Source organism: Camelina sativa, chromosome 19 (assembly GCF_000633955.1).
Source record: "Camelina sativa cultivar DH55 chromosome 19, Cs, whole genome shotgun sequence".
Lineage (NCBI taxonomy): Eukaryota > Viridiplantae > Streptophyta > Magnoliopsida > Brassicales > Brassicaceae > Camelina > Camelina sativa.
The window spans coordinates 9,779,193-9,795,191 of NC_025703.1; the positions used below are offsets into that span (position 1 = coordinate 9,779,193).

The 15,999-nt window shown below is 32.7% G+C and overlaps 2 protein-coding genes and 1 long non-coding RNA gene across 6 annotated transcripts; 1 reads left to right on the forward strand and 2 right to left on the reverse strand.

Moving 5' to 3' along the window:
- LOC104765777 (cyclin-dependent kinase inhibitor 6) lies at positions 5,242 to 6,745 on the reverse strand. Its single transcript, XM_010489539.2, has 4 exons — positions 6,273 to 6,745; positions 6,098 to 6,168; positions 5,793 to 5,975; positions 5,242 to 5,500 (listed from the first exon to the last, which is right to left on the reverse strand). The coding sequence occupies exons 1-4, from the start codon at positions 6,624 to 6,626 to the stop codon at positions 5,434 to 5,436; spliced, it is 675 nt and encodes a 224-aa protein (XP_010487841.1). The 5' UTR covers positions 6,627 to 6,745; the 3' UTR covers positions 5,242 to 5,433.
- LOC104765778 lies at positions 8,346 to 10,576 on the forward strand. 4 transcript variants are annotated; one of them, XR_763921.2, is made up of 7 exons: positions 8,353 to 8,677; positions 8,779 to 8,988; positions 9,225 to 9,365; positions 9,490 to 9,579; positions 9,763 to 9,807; positions 9,914 to 10,005; positions 10,414 to 10,576. It is a non-coding gene; the product is annotated as an uncharacterized LOC104765778 (long non-coding RNA). The 4 variants fall into 4 exon arrangements; XR_763922.2 differs by having other exon boundaries at positions 8,346 to 8,677; positions 8,779 to 9,365; positions 9,490 to 9,662; XR_763919.2 differs by having other exon boundaries at positions 8,351 to 8,677; positions 8,779 to 9,365.
- On the reverse strand, positions 14,367 to 15,605 carry LOC104767634 (adenylate isopentenyltransferase 8, chloroplastic). The gene is made up of 2 exons (XM_010491632.1): positions 15,094 to 15,605; positions 14,367 to 14,853 (listed from the first exon to the last, which is right to left on the reverse strand). Exons 1-2 carry the CDS (start codon positions 15,603 to 15,605, stop codon positions 14,367 to 14,369), a joined length of 999 nt encoding a protein of 332 aa, XP_010489934.1.

Genomic DNA, 15,999 nt, shown 5'->3' on the forward strand with positions numbered 1-15,999 from the left:
GGAGATGAAGCATATTCGGACATTCCCGAACAGCACACTTGAAGGATAAAGCAACTAAAGCATAAATCAAACATGGAGACACAAACTTGGAAAAGCTTGATAGGGTACTGATATATCATGGTTTTTAGGTGTTTTTAGTCATGATATAAGTCTTACTTATAGAGTCTTTTTGGTATTTTTAGAGTCTTTTGAGTCTCTATAGGATTTAGCATGGATGAGAGCATAATGGAGCTAAATAGGAGGATTTGGAGTATAATCAAGCATTGAGGCTGAAGCTGCGAAGTTGGGAGACCAGTTCAAGAGTAAGCATCGATCGATGCAGCCATAGTGTCGATCGATGCAGAGCCACAAGACAAATCGGAAGTTTTTCCACAAGTTTTGAAGATTTACAAAGCTACCCCAAAGTTTCCATATTTGCATCATTAGTCTCTGGCCGTGTTTTAGGAATATTTATAGGATTTTTATGGTCATTGTTTAGACCTAAGCTTTATTTTTCCCTGCAACTTTTGAGAGATAACCCTGAGAGATTTTTAGAGAGCTTTTGGAGAAAAGAATCAAGACTCCTTCCAGAGAAGATTCAGAACTCCTTTTCTACTTCCTTTAATCTCTTAATGCAATTTATTCAGAATATGATTTGTGTTTCATTGATTATGTCTGAGTAGATCTGCTTGTTAGGTTTAGGGTTTCTCATTAGGGATTTCATGGATTATTAGATCTGTTTATTTTGGATTCATTATCTTTCTTGTTCTTCACCATAGGTTGTTCTTAATGCTAGATTTTTGATTAGTCATCTGGATTTAGATCTTAGGATTATTGATTGATATGAGAATATAATTGATTTTCCTGACAAAAACCTTTGGTGAGCAAAATTACTTCTTGCAAAGAGATTTGAATTAGTGATTTTGTGAACTTATCTTAACTTGATTTTATTGCTGGTTTTTAAACTTGAATTTTGCAAAGAGATTTGGATTTTCGGGTTTTAAAACTTAGATAATATTTGGAGTGAGAACTGATTTATTTTACAATTGTGTTTAGAGTTCAAGAACTGTGCTTAATTGTTGAATCCTGTTTGTTTAATTAATTGATCTGATTTTCCATGATTTCCTGAGAATTTCCCTAGGCCTAGCGTTTTTAATTTCTGAATTTACAATACTTTTGAATTCTGTTTTTGCATTGCTTTTAAATTAATATTTTGGTTTAGCATAATTAAAAGATTATTAAATTTATTGTGTGAATCTACAGTTTCTGTGGATTTGATCCTTAAGTACTACAATTGATCTCTTAATTTGAGAGAGTAGATCTAGGGTAAATTTGAGTATATCAGGTACCAGGAGAGGTAACCTTTTTAAAATCTATATTTTCTAAAAACTGCAAAAACAATAAATCCCTAGATTTGGTCACACCACTTACCACCACGTTCAAGATGAAACATGTAACGATTTTAAACCGTTTTGTCTCCTATATAACTCCCAATCAACTCAGCTTCTTCTTTGCCGTTTTATTTCGTGTTTTTCATATTTGCCAAAGTTAGCAAATAAGTTGATCTAGGTTTATGAGTACTCTTTACTCAAATTCATTTTCTCTCTTTATGGCATATTGATTCTCTCTCTGGTTGTACATGCTCAAGTTGAAGATGTTGTTCCCGGTTGTCATATCACATGGTTATCTATTGATAATAATTTCTGGTTTGTGAATCTTTGAAATCTGGTACTAAAAATATGATATTTGTGTGTTTACATACTTGTGTAGTTTAGAAGCACACTATTTTTTCTTCGGTTTAGATCTTATTTCAAATAGAAAAATCTAAGCATTGCTTGATTTCTTTGTGACAGGGAGATATAATTCAAGCTAACAAATTATGTGTATTGGATATTTGTTTCCTAAGCTACCAAGATGCATCACGGGAAAATGAATGAAAACCAACGAGGATTGGTGAACATGATGAAAGTATAAGAGTAGTACTACTTCCAATCTCAATCTTTTGTTTATTATTCAGATGCTTACTTGAATATTTGGTCATAACGAAATTTTATTAGAAACGAGAGCGGAGTAGCGTTTACAAACACCTCGAGGCTATTCTTAGCAATAGAGTCAGCATTACTTGAATATTTGATCATGTAGAAGATTTACTGATTGAAAGAGATACATATATATATATACTCTCTCCGTTTAAAAATATAAGATGTTTTAGAGAAGTTTTTTGTTTCATAATATAGGATGTTTTCAAGTTTCTATGCAACTTTTAGATTAGTTTAGTATTTTATATTATGCAGTATTGTTTCTGGTTGGTTGAACTTATTAAAAGTAAAGACTTTTTAATCTGCGTGCTTTAGTTAAAACATCCTATATTTTGAAACGGAGAAAGTATATAATATTAATGAATGTATAGTTTTTGTATTTAGAAACTGATTTGTTTTCGTAAGACAACTACTGTATGTGACTTATGAAGATTTAAAATCTGGATTTGGAAGGATCAATAGAGTCCACGTGATAACTTATATTTCTACTTTTGTAATTAAATTAGTAGTAAATTACATGATTGAGATTTGCATTACATTGTTTTCATTCAGTATTTTTGTAACAACTAAAAGGTATAGCTTTGACTTTCGTATACCAGATCTCTTTATCATTTTTAGCTATAAAATATCTCTCATCTCACCCATCCAAACTTTTTTATATCTTTCTTGCTGCAGGTGGGTGATTATTAGTTACGGTGTGGAAGCAAAAAATAATATCATGGCTAACGTGTAGCAAAACCAGCACAATAACGGCAAAATATGAAAAGGCAAGGAAACAAAATTAAGAAAAGGTCATCCAAACGTTAGTATTGAACCCTGTTGCCAGGGAAAACGGAGTTAGTCACAAGTCTTAGTGGGATTGGCTTTATAACAAAGATGAATAGAAAAACAACAAGAAATTTTTTTGAAGAAATTGATCCATGTATCAATTAGAAATCGAAGGAAGAACCGAGACAAATATTTTATTTTTATATATAATAAAATAGCTTTTTCTTTTTAAAATTGTATCTAAGTGTTTTTCTTTTTTATTTTAATCTTTCATTGTTACATATATACTTTACTTGGCTCATAAATCACAGCATTTTAGAAGTAAATGTCAAGAAAACGACAATATAATAAACTGAGAAGTGAGAAATAAAAGAAAATAACATTAATTATTTATGTCTATTTCATGTTTGATGTTTTACATTTTGATCTTAAAACTACTTTGTTCCCGTACAGGTCTAATACTAGTTTGGGTTTCAATATAAGTTATAAGTTATAACTAATAAAATAATAAATTCTACAATCGATAGATTAAACAAAGTATTAGGCTTTCAAAAACGGATTGTTTTACTCACTCTTCCAGATCGCTTGATTTATAAATTATTTTTGTAAACTCTTTTTATTTTATTTGGGTAATCAAATTATGAAATAACATTTTAGTTAACATTGTGATTTATAAAATATTTTTTTAAAAAATATTGGGCCTCAAACAAAGATCAAAGCCCAAATCTCTGAATTGTTCTGAATAAGTTTGTGTGATAATTACGTACTTGCCCCAAGATCCATGAGCGGCTGAATCATTTTGTTGAAAGTTTTGAGGTCACTATAAAGATGTAGACCAATTTCCGATTGGTTACACAGTAAATTTATAGAGAGAAAGGTTCTAATTGATCAAATTGTTTACAACAACAATATATAATTTCAGTCAGACAGTCACGCAGGACTCGAGCGTGTACTTCGTGATTTGACTATTATACCAGTTATTTACTGCCATTTTTTTTATATCTTTTGTTTTTACTTTAAAACGTGGGTCAAATTAGGAGAAGCGCAACAAACTAAAATTATGTTCACAATCCCAAGACTGATTCCTCTTTTACGGTTTTACCCATGCTTCCACTAGACACCTATTTTGTCTTTACCCACACAGAGGAAAAAAATATGTCCTTTATATGTTACTTCCTTGCTCTCTACTCTCTACACCCAATTCGTTCTGACACAAATACATACATATGTATAGAGTATAGTGTTCATGTTTTGTGTGAGTCCACTATAATGATGTATGCAAAAAAAATTAGATTTTTAGTAGTATACACATGTAAGCACTACTATTAAATTAGATGTGGGTTCACATGTTCATATGTTTACATGATTATTTGGTTACGTCACAAAGGAGACATGTGGACGTAGAAATTGGCAGTTTCATTTTGCATGATCCCGTCTCTGTATGTTCACGTCCATGTGGACTGATTTGTAAAGAGTATACGATTTGATATGTTTTTAACCTTTAACGATCGATCGTTTCCGGCTTTTTAAAAAAAAACCCATATGATGTTGTCTCTCTTTTGAGTTTTTATGTTTTTAGCATCGATTTGTTTCTCTTCGAAAGTTGGAAATCGAGATTAATTGTACAATTTAATTAAATTAGTTAAGAAAAAAGAAAAAACATGTTAAGAACAGAGGCACGTGCATGTGTCTGTCTGCTCGCTAGGTAAAAATAAAGAAGCCTCAAATGATTTCCTAATCCTCTCTCATAGTATTTATTTACTACCAAAAAGTTTAATACACAAAGATATTTAATTTTCTATGTTTAATTATACAATTTTGGAAATCAATCATAGATGATATTTTGTTACTATAAGGACTGTGTTTTTTGGAATTTTTCGTAGTGGTCGACCAAGTGTTTTAGAGCTGATGAAAGGATCCACAACAACAACAAAAAACAGAGGAATATTCCGAAATAAATAAAAGAATATTATATAGGGAAAAATGTTAATATACGTTTGTAGGATTAGCAGTTTATAGAGAAGTACACAGACCAACTGTGTACCGTCATGTCATGGTGCCCTCCTTTCCTCTTTTCTCCAATTTTTCCTTTTTTTAAATAAAGGAATCAACTTTTTTGGTTTCAAATATTTTGTAAAATTTGGGTACTATGAAACATTTAAAAAGAGCATATACACAAAATTGCAAATGTAAAGAACAAGAATGACAAGAGACAAGAAAACAATACTAACAATTTGGGTAAGATCAAAATAATTGTAGTAATAAGCATCCAATGTTTGTTTTATAGAATCCAAACAAGAAGTACCTTTCCATATTCATGCACTAGACTCTCTCATCAAATCAAACTCTGCCTAAACCATTTCGTTTGATTTTTTTTTTTAAAAAAAACAGAAACATAACAAATCCACTTAACTAATCAAGATCCGAAATTTCATTATAAAGGTTGTATATATATTTTTTTTTTGGTACGAACTACTAATTAACATAAGATTTAAAAGATAGAGCTGCCCTGTACACAAAGTGGAATTATGTAAACGAAGAAACAATAAAAAAAGACCTATTTTTTAATTTTTGTTTTGTTTTGTTTTGTCCAGCTTGAGCTTCTTCTGCTTTCTTTCTTTAGATGATGTTAATCATAATCATGGGTTTAAAGTAGTCGATCCCACTTGTAGCGACCTTGAAGCGGTTCGTCATTGACAATATCGAAGTTGTACCTGTGCCCAAAAAAGTGTCTCTGTTCGTTACGATTCTGATTCTTTCTCTCTCTCTCTCTCTCTCTCTCTCTCTCTCTCACAGACACACACACACACTCTGGATATATGCTAAACTACGCGTCGGTTAATCTTTTTTTTTAATATCATGCGCACGCAGACATTATACACATTCTCTTCTCTCCTCCTCCATGTACGGACTCATTTAAAAAAAAGAAAAAGCAAAGCAGCAAAACACACTTTGAAGAAGAAGAAGAAGAAGAAGAAGAAGAGAGTGAAAAAAAAATGGACTCACTTTTCTATGAATCGCTTCTTCTTATCCTCTGCTTCATTCTCTAGCTCCGAGAAAAAACCCTCAATCTCCGCCGCCGTTGGAGTTTTGCTCACCTCCGGTTGTTTTCTCCGTTCACCTTTCACCTCCGATTCCATCTCTGTTGTTGTTTCTCCCAAACCCTCGCTCACTGGACTTTTCTCTTTTCTGCTCCCCCCCCCCCAACAAACAAAAACACAAAAATCAGATCAGAGAAGGAACAACACAAAAAAAAAAAAAAAAAAAAAAAGTCTACAACTTTTAAAAATTTGGGGGAAAAACAAAGAAACCTGAAATTACAACTTGTAGTGATTAATGTTGAGCTTTTGGTTTCCTTTTCGGAGATTTGATCAGCTTGAAACTGAAACACACACACACATCAATGGAGATCATTCGTTAAAACAAAAACAGAGGAAATAAAAAAAAATGAAATCGATCGATTAAAGTAGAGACGAGTATTTTCACCTCCAGATCTGTAACAAACGTGGAACGGTTCATCGCGATTTCTTTGCTGAAACAACAACAACAACCGGAGCTGATGATGATACTCGATGATGAGCTCTGACTCCTCTGATCATTAGCTTCTCCGGTGGATGTATCAGAGCATTCATCTGAAGCTAGAGCTTCCGAAGAAGCAACGGAATGAGAAGAATACGAAGAAACAGCGGCGACGACGTCATGAGAATCCGATTCCGATGATGGATCAGAATCGTCATCGAGCTTTGTTTTCTTGTGAGATAGTGATACGCTTGTGCTTGAAGCTTCTTCTTCTTCTTCTTCTTCTTCTTCTTCTTCAAGCTCTCGCTTTCTCTCGCTCATCTCTCTCTCTCTCTCTCTCTCTGGTTGTTGTTTCTATTTCTGGTTTCGCTTGTTAACAAAGCAGAGGAGATTTTGGTGGGGGCGAAGAAGAAGAAGAAGAAGAGAGAGGAGAGAGGAGAGATGAATCATCATTCTGAGCCGTTGATCTTTTCAACGGCTGAGATTTTATATTCCTTACCGAGCGGACGGAGGTTATTGTTTATATAACGGCGCCGTTACGGTGTTTCGCTTTTTTCTTTTTTCACACCAACGCCGTTGGGATTTCCAGACGCGTTTTTTTTTTTTTGGTTTTTGGTTGTTGTTGCCGTTTTTTTGGGTTTCCTTTCAAAGCAATTCAAAACGCAATCATTTACGTTAGTTACGACGTAGTGTAAACGTAATGTTTAATCAATTTATTTATTTACTTTTCGACTTTGCAATATTGGAGGGTAAAACTACAATTCTACTCTTTTATTAAAATTATTTTTAGGGGATTATAATGAGAACCATCGAACAAGTTTAGTACTAGTAGTATTAATTATCCTCGTAATTAATTCGATTTTATATATTCCATAATCAGTTGTTACACCTTTCGTAATTAATTCGATTTCATATCCAGGCTATATATATGAATGGTTGAGGTGTGGATCATTGGATGGATAAAAATTAGTGTGATTACTTTCATCTTACGCGTTTTTTTCTATCATGCATGGTTTTGTTTGTGGGATGACTGATGGATGGATATATGTTACCAGCAGAACATAGAGGGTTGAAATAGTTTCATGTTAAACTGTACCTACATCAGTTCGTAATCTTACACAAAAACATATATATGTCGAATACAATATACAAAGTTTATTACGATTAAAAAAAAATCGATTCACCGATTTTACAATATACAAAGAAAACATATACTCCATCCGTTTCAAAATATATGATGTTTTAACTAAAGCACGCAAATTAAGAAATTTTTACTTTTAACAAATTCAACCAATCAGAAACAATACTACATAATATAAAATATTAAACTAATCTAAAAGTTGCATATAAACTTGAAAACATCATATATTATGAAACAAAAAACTTTTCTAAAACATCTTATATCACTACAAGAAAACATGGATTTTACGACTACAATTGGCGACTATATATGTAGTCGTCATTTTTGGCGACTAAGTAGTGACTATTTAGCGACTATTTTACGACTACAAATATTTGGTCATATATTAGTCATTTTTTAACGACTGCATATGTTAGTCGCTAGTTTAGTCGTAATTTAGCGACTATTTTATGACTATATTGCACACCAAAATATGTAGTTGCTAAATAGTCACCAATTTAGCGACTAATATGCGACTTATAGTAAACGGTCGCTAAGAAGTCGCATATCAGTCGCTATTTAAGAAAATCATAATTTTCAAAATTTAATCCCAAACCATTAACCAAACCCCAAGACCTAAATCATAAACTCTAAATCTTAGAAATTAATTCATAATTCATAAATTCAAAACTTAACCCCAAATCATAAACCTATACACCAAACCCTGTACTTTAAACCCTATATCTTAAATTTTAAACTTTTATAATGTATAGTATATAGAAATTAAATTATAAACCATTTAACCAAAATATAACCATTATGTGTATAAAATTAAATCTAATCTAAAACTATTTAGTGTATATATATAATTTAATACTTCCAAAAACTATTTACTTATAAAATTTATTAAATTAGTCATTGTAAAATCTGAAACTAATTGTTGATAAAAAAAAAACATAAAACTATATCATTTAGTCTGGGCTTTGAGAGGCTTTTGTACCACTTTGGATTTTGATATGAATTGAAAATTGGCCAACAAAAAAAAGAAATAAAAATCAACAAACAAAGAAACCTTCACCAACCTGTGCCTCTATTCCTCACACTACACTTAGAAAAAAAAAATCATCATCACTCTCGAAACTCTTTCGGAGAAACTCTCACTCTCATTTCTTCGAATCGCGATGACTCTGTCCGGCCAAACCTCCGACCGTATCTCCAGATCTAGAAGGGAAACTGGTTTCCGTGGGAGAAGGTTAGTTTGTTCTATCTCTATTTCCCCCTTTAAATCTGATTTTGGGATTAGGGTTTCTGGTCTACGTTTGTAATGACCTTAATCTTCGAATTGGTTTGAAGACGACATATAAGAAGCAGAAGCTGAGAGGTGAAGCGGAGGAAGACGGCATAGAAGACGAAAAAGCTAAGCCGTGGATTTATCGACGAAATTAGAAGTTGGGATCTCAAAACCGGGAAAGATCTGCTTCGATTCAAGTCGTGTGCTTCTCCGGCGCACAGCCGAAAACTTGGGTCGACTAAAGAATCAATTTTTCTATCAAGCAACAATGGGTCAAGTTCTCTTTTGCTCTCACACCTATCCTCTCCGACGTTCTTGAAGGCTTAGTAGTTGCTTTCATTTGTTATCCCTTTTTTTTTTTTTTTTTCTTGTTCCGCTGTAGGAGCATAGATTTTCACTTTGATTCTGCTGAAAACGAGTTTGATTTATCTGCTTGATATCGGTAGCCAATGCTGATGTGATCCACTTAGTTGCCTTTTCGCGTTTCTCATCCCCTGTGTGATTGCAGATGAGGGAGGATAAGAAGTAGAAGAATGATGAAGGAGAAGTGAGGGAAGGAGTAGCGCATCAATAGCTTTGTTGCCACGCGGGTATATCTCTTGTCATTTCTTTCAAATGTCTAGCTCCATCTGTTTTGGTCTCCATGGAGGTGGGTTTCTTTTCTTTCAAAAATCCTGGAACTGCTTTGTTATTTCATCTTTTCAGAATTCTTGAGTACTTATGTGCAAAATTGTTTTGTTTTTTTTTTGCTTTCTTTGGTGGGTTTCTCTCAGATCAAGTGTCAGCTGTTTTGGTTGAGTCTTGTGGCTTAAAGAACTTAAGGCTCAACTCGGCTCTCCTCAGTGTCACCAAAGTCACCGAAGGTACTCAAACTAAGCTCTCTAAAAGCATATCACTTCTTTCACAGAGTCACCTCAGTTTTGGTGATTTTATATGATAAAATCTGGTATGTGTGTGTGTTGGTGTTTGTGTTTGTGTCTTTGAAGCTTATGGTTTGAACATGTGATTTTTGTTTACTATATTATTTTGTTGTTTGTGATCAATAGACTGGATTTGGAGAAGCTTGAAAGCGGTTGGCTGGAAGAAGATAGGTAAAACCCTTATGTTTATTTTATTACTCTTGTATTACTCTTCAATTCTTTGAAGTCACATTGTTGCATGCGTAAACCATCTGATTCAGTGTCCTATTGTTCTTAGGTCGAAGATGATGTTTGGCTTACAGAGAAAGCCACAGCCAAGCACACTCTTAGACAGAGCTCATGATGTACAACTTTATTTCAGAGCGTAAGGTAAACTTTCATTGGTTAAGACATTTTCTTATCCTATTGTATCTTTCGCTATTAAGGTACAATATATATACTTTGCTACTTATTGTTGTGAGACTTTTATTAAATCTGTCAAAGAGTCATTTGTTTAGAAGCCTCTGTTGTAATTTTTGTGAGGCTTTTTGTTGAATTTGTCAAGAGTTATTTGGTAATACCGATCTCTAGACACCTGTTTTATATGCACTCTTTAACTTGAGTCACCATTGTCGATCTTCTTACTCACACTCACGTTTTTAAGCTAGAAGACATGTTAGTTATAGTGAATTGCTTGTCCCGATTGTTTCTCATTTCTAGTCTCGATTTTGAAATTGTGTTATATTGATAATGGGAAATGAGTCCCCATGATACATTTTTTGTTTGTTTGTTCTGAAGAAATGAGTTGCTCTTGGAACATTAATGGGAACTACCTAGGCTTCAATGATGGAATACAAAGCAATTGAGAATGTGCTACAAACCATTTATTATGTAGTTTTTCATCTATTCTTATTTTTAGTTATGATTTTTAATTTTATTTTGTAATACAATTTTTTTGTAATCATGGTTTATAATAATAAATATAGTACTCAAAAAATAATGTTTTAAAACATTATTCATAATTTAAATATATTTAAAACAATTAATAAAATATATGTAATTTGTATAAATATTGTATAAATACTGTATAAATACAATAATGTATAAATACTTGAATACAACTATAGTCAGTAATTAGTCGTTAATTAGTCACTAAATTTGGTGACTACATTATGACTATTTTGCGTTGTCGTAAAATAGTCGTAACGTGGTCGCTAAATTTAGTGACTATATTATGACTAAATTTACGACTACGCAAAATAGTCGTAATGTAGTCGCTATTTGGCGACTAATTTTACGACTATTTATTTTAGCGACTCTCGATTTACGACTACTAGTTTTAGTCGCTATTTAGTCGTAACACACCGTTTAGCGACTAAATAGTGACTAATAGTGCAGTCGCTATTTGCCTGTTTTCTTGTAGTGTATTTTGAAACGGAGGGAGTATATATTTTTCTTTTAAGTTGTAAATGTAGTAAGTTTATTACAATATTCCAAAAGTGAAATACTGTAAACAAAAGCTACATCGATTAACTACCGATTTTATAAAATGCGAATTATATATTTACATATATCATATATGGTTGTGGGAACAATAAAGATACTATAACAAAAGATACACATCGAATTAACTGATTATTATAAAAGACAAGACAATATATAATGTATGTTGGATGCCGGAACATTTCTATCGCCACCTTCATTTATGTACTTAAATATTAGTAAGAGAGTGATTAGTGATATTTAAGATACTAAATTCATCAACAAGTAGTTGTCAGAAAAATAATACTATTAATGTCTTGGTTCATATATATCATCGTAATCTTCATAACCATGGAATCCGAGAGAACAAAATACTGCATGAATCCTAAAAGATGTACTCCACTAAATAAAAATCTGGGGTTTGCTTAGTAGAAACATCATTTATATGTTATGCCATATATATAGGTTATTAACTCATCTAATTTAAAGTCTTTTACTCTTGTCTTTTTTTTTTTCCGAAGTTTAGATTTTGTAAGTTTCCATGCATGTGTTCATTCGAATAGACATCAACAACATATTTTGTCCTATACGTCATTTTTGGGACAATGTTCTGTGAAATCATGTACATGTGGTTTAAACCATATTATAATATGGCACCAGAGAGAGTTAGAGACTGATTGCATTTAAGCTCAACTATAAAATGTCTGTACATTTAAAACCAATTGCATGTAAACCACTAAATTAAGGTATTGATGAGCACATATACAATACAATTGGCCAGAACCGTTTACAAATTAAGCATATTTTACATAACTACTTCTTTATTCTTCCATGGGACCATTTTCAATAAAGAATCATCGAGTAAATAAGTGACTGATGCAACAACGAATTCGCTGACCAAGGCATTTATTTAGAAATATATATTAAGATAAAATTAGGAGGGAAATGGTTAAATATACACTATAATTCAGTGCCAAGTAGGATTTTGTGAATATGAAACCCTATAATTCAAGAAACCAGTAGTTTAACACATTGTTAATTAGCTAGTCAGGAAAATTCAAAGAACAATAAGGGTAATTTCATATATTTTTAAAAATTTCCTTATGTTATCTTTTTATTATGAAGCAAAACTTTATATCAAAATGTAAATACTTTTGATTGCAAAAATAAAAGAAAAAAAAATCTGATTTCTAAATTAGATGAAAAAAAAAAGTCTTTGTAAGTAAAGACTCTACTATTAATTAACCTCTAGAATATGATATACAAACATGGCTGTACGTACGAATCTTGGTTCTTGAGAATTCTCTTCTGATCACACACCTGATTGCCATAAAAGAAGAAGTCAATCGAGGAGCTCGAGTTTTCTTACGGATCACATATAGAAAAAGTCAAACAATGTAAAAGTTACACTTTTAGGGGTTCCACTTTTTTTTTTTTAACAGAAGGAAGACTGTTAGTTGGTGAGCTTTATTTTCAGTTGGGGTCGGGATCTGTGTAACTGTCTCTCATCTTACACTTTTCTTTAATTTTATGTTTCTTCCTGTTTCATGCCTTTGGCAAGTCTTACAGATTACAAAGATAAAAGGAGTAAAGGACCACTGAAGAGACTGATCAGCAACTCATCTTATGGCTGTGTTCATAAATTCACAGTTCTGATTCATCTGAATCTTAAAGTAAATGAACCTGCATGTCTCTGTTACCACTTAATCATATCATGATAATGATATGACCAAGTTCGAACTGGTCGATCTTTCTACTGTTTGGTATTTTTGTGGTCATAATTTATTTGAAGGGTGCATGACTGAGCCTTTCGATGCATGCGTTTTTAACAATGACCATAGTGTTTAAACAACAATAATCGGAATTAATCTTGCAATTGGCCGTAGAACTACAACTACTTAATATCACATCAAATTATGCAAGAGAAAACACGCTTTTACCAATCATATTGTGTTTCGGCGTGTCTTGATAATACACTAATACCTGAGAAGACGAACAAGGGAGTCTCAGTCTTTCATCCATATATAACCGTAGACTGATTTAACTTATATTTGACAAAAGTACGATTATTACACACTAATTAATATTGGCATCGATACCTACGTTCGAGATAAAAATGAAAAGTGATTTCTTTAAAATTAGTTTAGAATAGAGTACTATATCACACTATACAAATACAATCTGAAATATATTTTTCTCATACGACATTAGTTTTATTTGTGTTTTCCACAAAGAACTGTTGTGGTTGATTATATATTTTAACAATAATTTTAAAAATATTTGCAAAAGTGTGGAAAAGTATTTTGTCATGTGGGAAATCTACTTACCCTTAGAACTCTTTAGAGTAGGAATACAAATGCTCAAAACCGTCAGAAATTATAAATTTCATATTCCCTGTTAGATAAATTTTATTAGATTTTCTATCATGTTGGATTTAATAAATTTAAAACTCTTTAAAGTAGAAATACAAATGCTAAAAACCTCGGGAAAAAACCTTATCATTAGAAATTTAAAATTTAATATTCTTTGTTCAATAAATTCTTTTTTAGATTTTATTTCACATTAGATTTAACAAATTTGGTACTGTTTAAAGTAGAAATACAAACGCTAAAATCTGCCGGAAAAAAAATTTATTATTTTAAAATCCGTTAGTTTGATGTTAAAATTTTATAGGGAAGATTCCAAATCCCACAAATACCTTTTGGTCATAGATCTCAAATCCTACATATAGACCAATAACACTTCAAAAACTTTTTTTCTTTAATCTTCCCGCGGTCTTTAGCATTTGTATTTCTACTCTAAAGAGTTCCAAATTTATTAAATCAAATGTGAAATACAATCTAATAAAATTTATCGAAGAAAGAATATTAAATTTCAAAATTTCCAATGACGAGGTTTTCCCGTGGTTTTGAGCATTTGTATTTCTACTTCAAAGAGTTCCAAATTTATTCAATTCAATGTGACATAAAATCTTATTAAAATTTATCGAATAAAGAATACTAAATTTCAAATTTTCAATAATAAGAGTTTTTCTGCGGATTTTAGCATTTGTATTTCTATTTTAGAGAGTTCCAAATTTATTAAATCCAATGTGAAATAAAATTTTATAAAAATTTATCGAACCAAGAATATTAAACTTCAAAATTTCCACTAGTATTTGAATACAATAAACAAATAACAAGGGATTTTAACGAGAAATATAAAAACAAACAATCCGGTGTAGAATATAATAATATATATAATTAATTTTTGTTAGTTTTTCAAATCAACTAACCAATAACTCCAGCTTTCTCTTTCACCAAGAAACGTTTCATAATCTTAACGCTTTCATCCAAAACAGTCTTGTTCCAAATCTCTCTTGACGAGCTTCCAATCGACGGCGTCGCGTCCAACCTTTGAATTTCCCATCCGTTGCTTTTAAGCATCTTGATCCTCTCAATCTGCTTCTTTGCAAGCAGCCAAGTGTTCTCTCTGATTTCTTGAACAGCTTCATCGTATACCGCCTTTCTCGCTTGGTCCCATTCGGACACCTTGTGGTTTCTCTCCGGTGGGTATAAACTGAAGTACCTGTCGAACTCGGGTATTCCTATGCTCTTGTGAATCCCGGTTCGGTTCTTGGAATCCGCATATACCGGGTTGTAGAAACTAGCGAGCTCCTCGAACATCCCTGACTCCATCATCTGGTCGACACGTTTTGAGAGGTGCTCAAACAGGACAGGGACTGCGACATCCACCCAGAGGAAGCAACACTCGTACCTTTACATCAGTGCAAACGCAAATGGTTAGTGTAAACAGAAAGGTTCTCCTTCCAGTTGCGTTTAAGTTTTACGTTTACAATTTGGAAGTGTACACTTGTAAAAGTCAAAGGTGCTCTAGTTAAGATTTTAAATTCATTTCTGGTCAGTATATATATACTAAACGAGAACTTACACGTTAAAAGTAATATAAACAAGACGAACTATTAACTATACATATATATAGAGATGTACGTCATACCTCAAATCAGAAGAGATGGATGTATTAGAAGAGAATGGATGCGTTAGGGGGTCGAAACGGTTGACAAGGAGGGCATGAATGTAGGAGTTTGATCCGCCAGCTATAATAGGGAGCTTACCACGAGCGGTTATCTCAGAGATGGACCGCGACGCCAAAGAGCGGTATTCAGAGGGAGTTAGTTCGCCATCATCCTGAGGGAGCACACCGAGCAGATGGTGAGGGACTCCACATCTCTCAGAGATGCTCATTTGATTTGTGGTGATCTCCAATCCTTTGTAGAATTGGATCTTGTCGGAATTGATGATCTCGCCAGAGAAACGGGTTGCAAGATCGATTGAGAGGCGTGACTTGCCTGATCCGGTGGCTCCCATGATCACAACCACTTTCTCCTTGCGTGATTTGTCCATGCAAACGACAGTCATGGGAACTGCTGATCGTGGACGCAGTCGTAGACTCGGAGAAGTGGTCGGGACGAGGGAACGAGAGAGGAATGTGGACGTAAGTCCTTGCATAATTAAGTATGCAAAGAGAGAAATGTGCTGGTTACAATCTATCTTAGATCTGCTGATGGGTCCAATGCTATAAACCCTAAACAAGACAGAACAAAAGAATGTTTTGAAAAGTTAAAGGACATCAAAAGGTATTTATATGTATTAAACTGGGTTGCTTGTGTTCTCTTATGACAACATATGTCTCTTTATAATTAGGCACATATATAAATACTAGTGGATTTTTTTGCTTTTTAGTGGTATTGAAGACTAAAAGATTATAACTGAGTTTGTAATATCTCTTGCATGAATATATTGATTTGTTACCATTTCATTGTACTTGGTGTACCTTTTCTTATGAAATATTATTAGCAAAATAAATTACACAATAAAGTGTATTTCAGGTTGCATGCGTAAA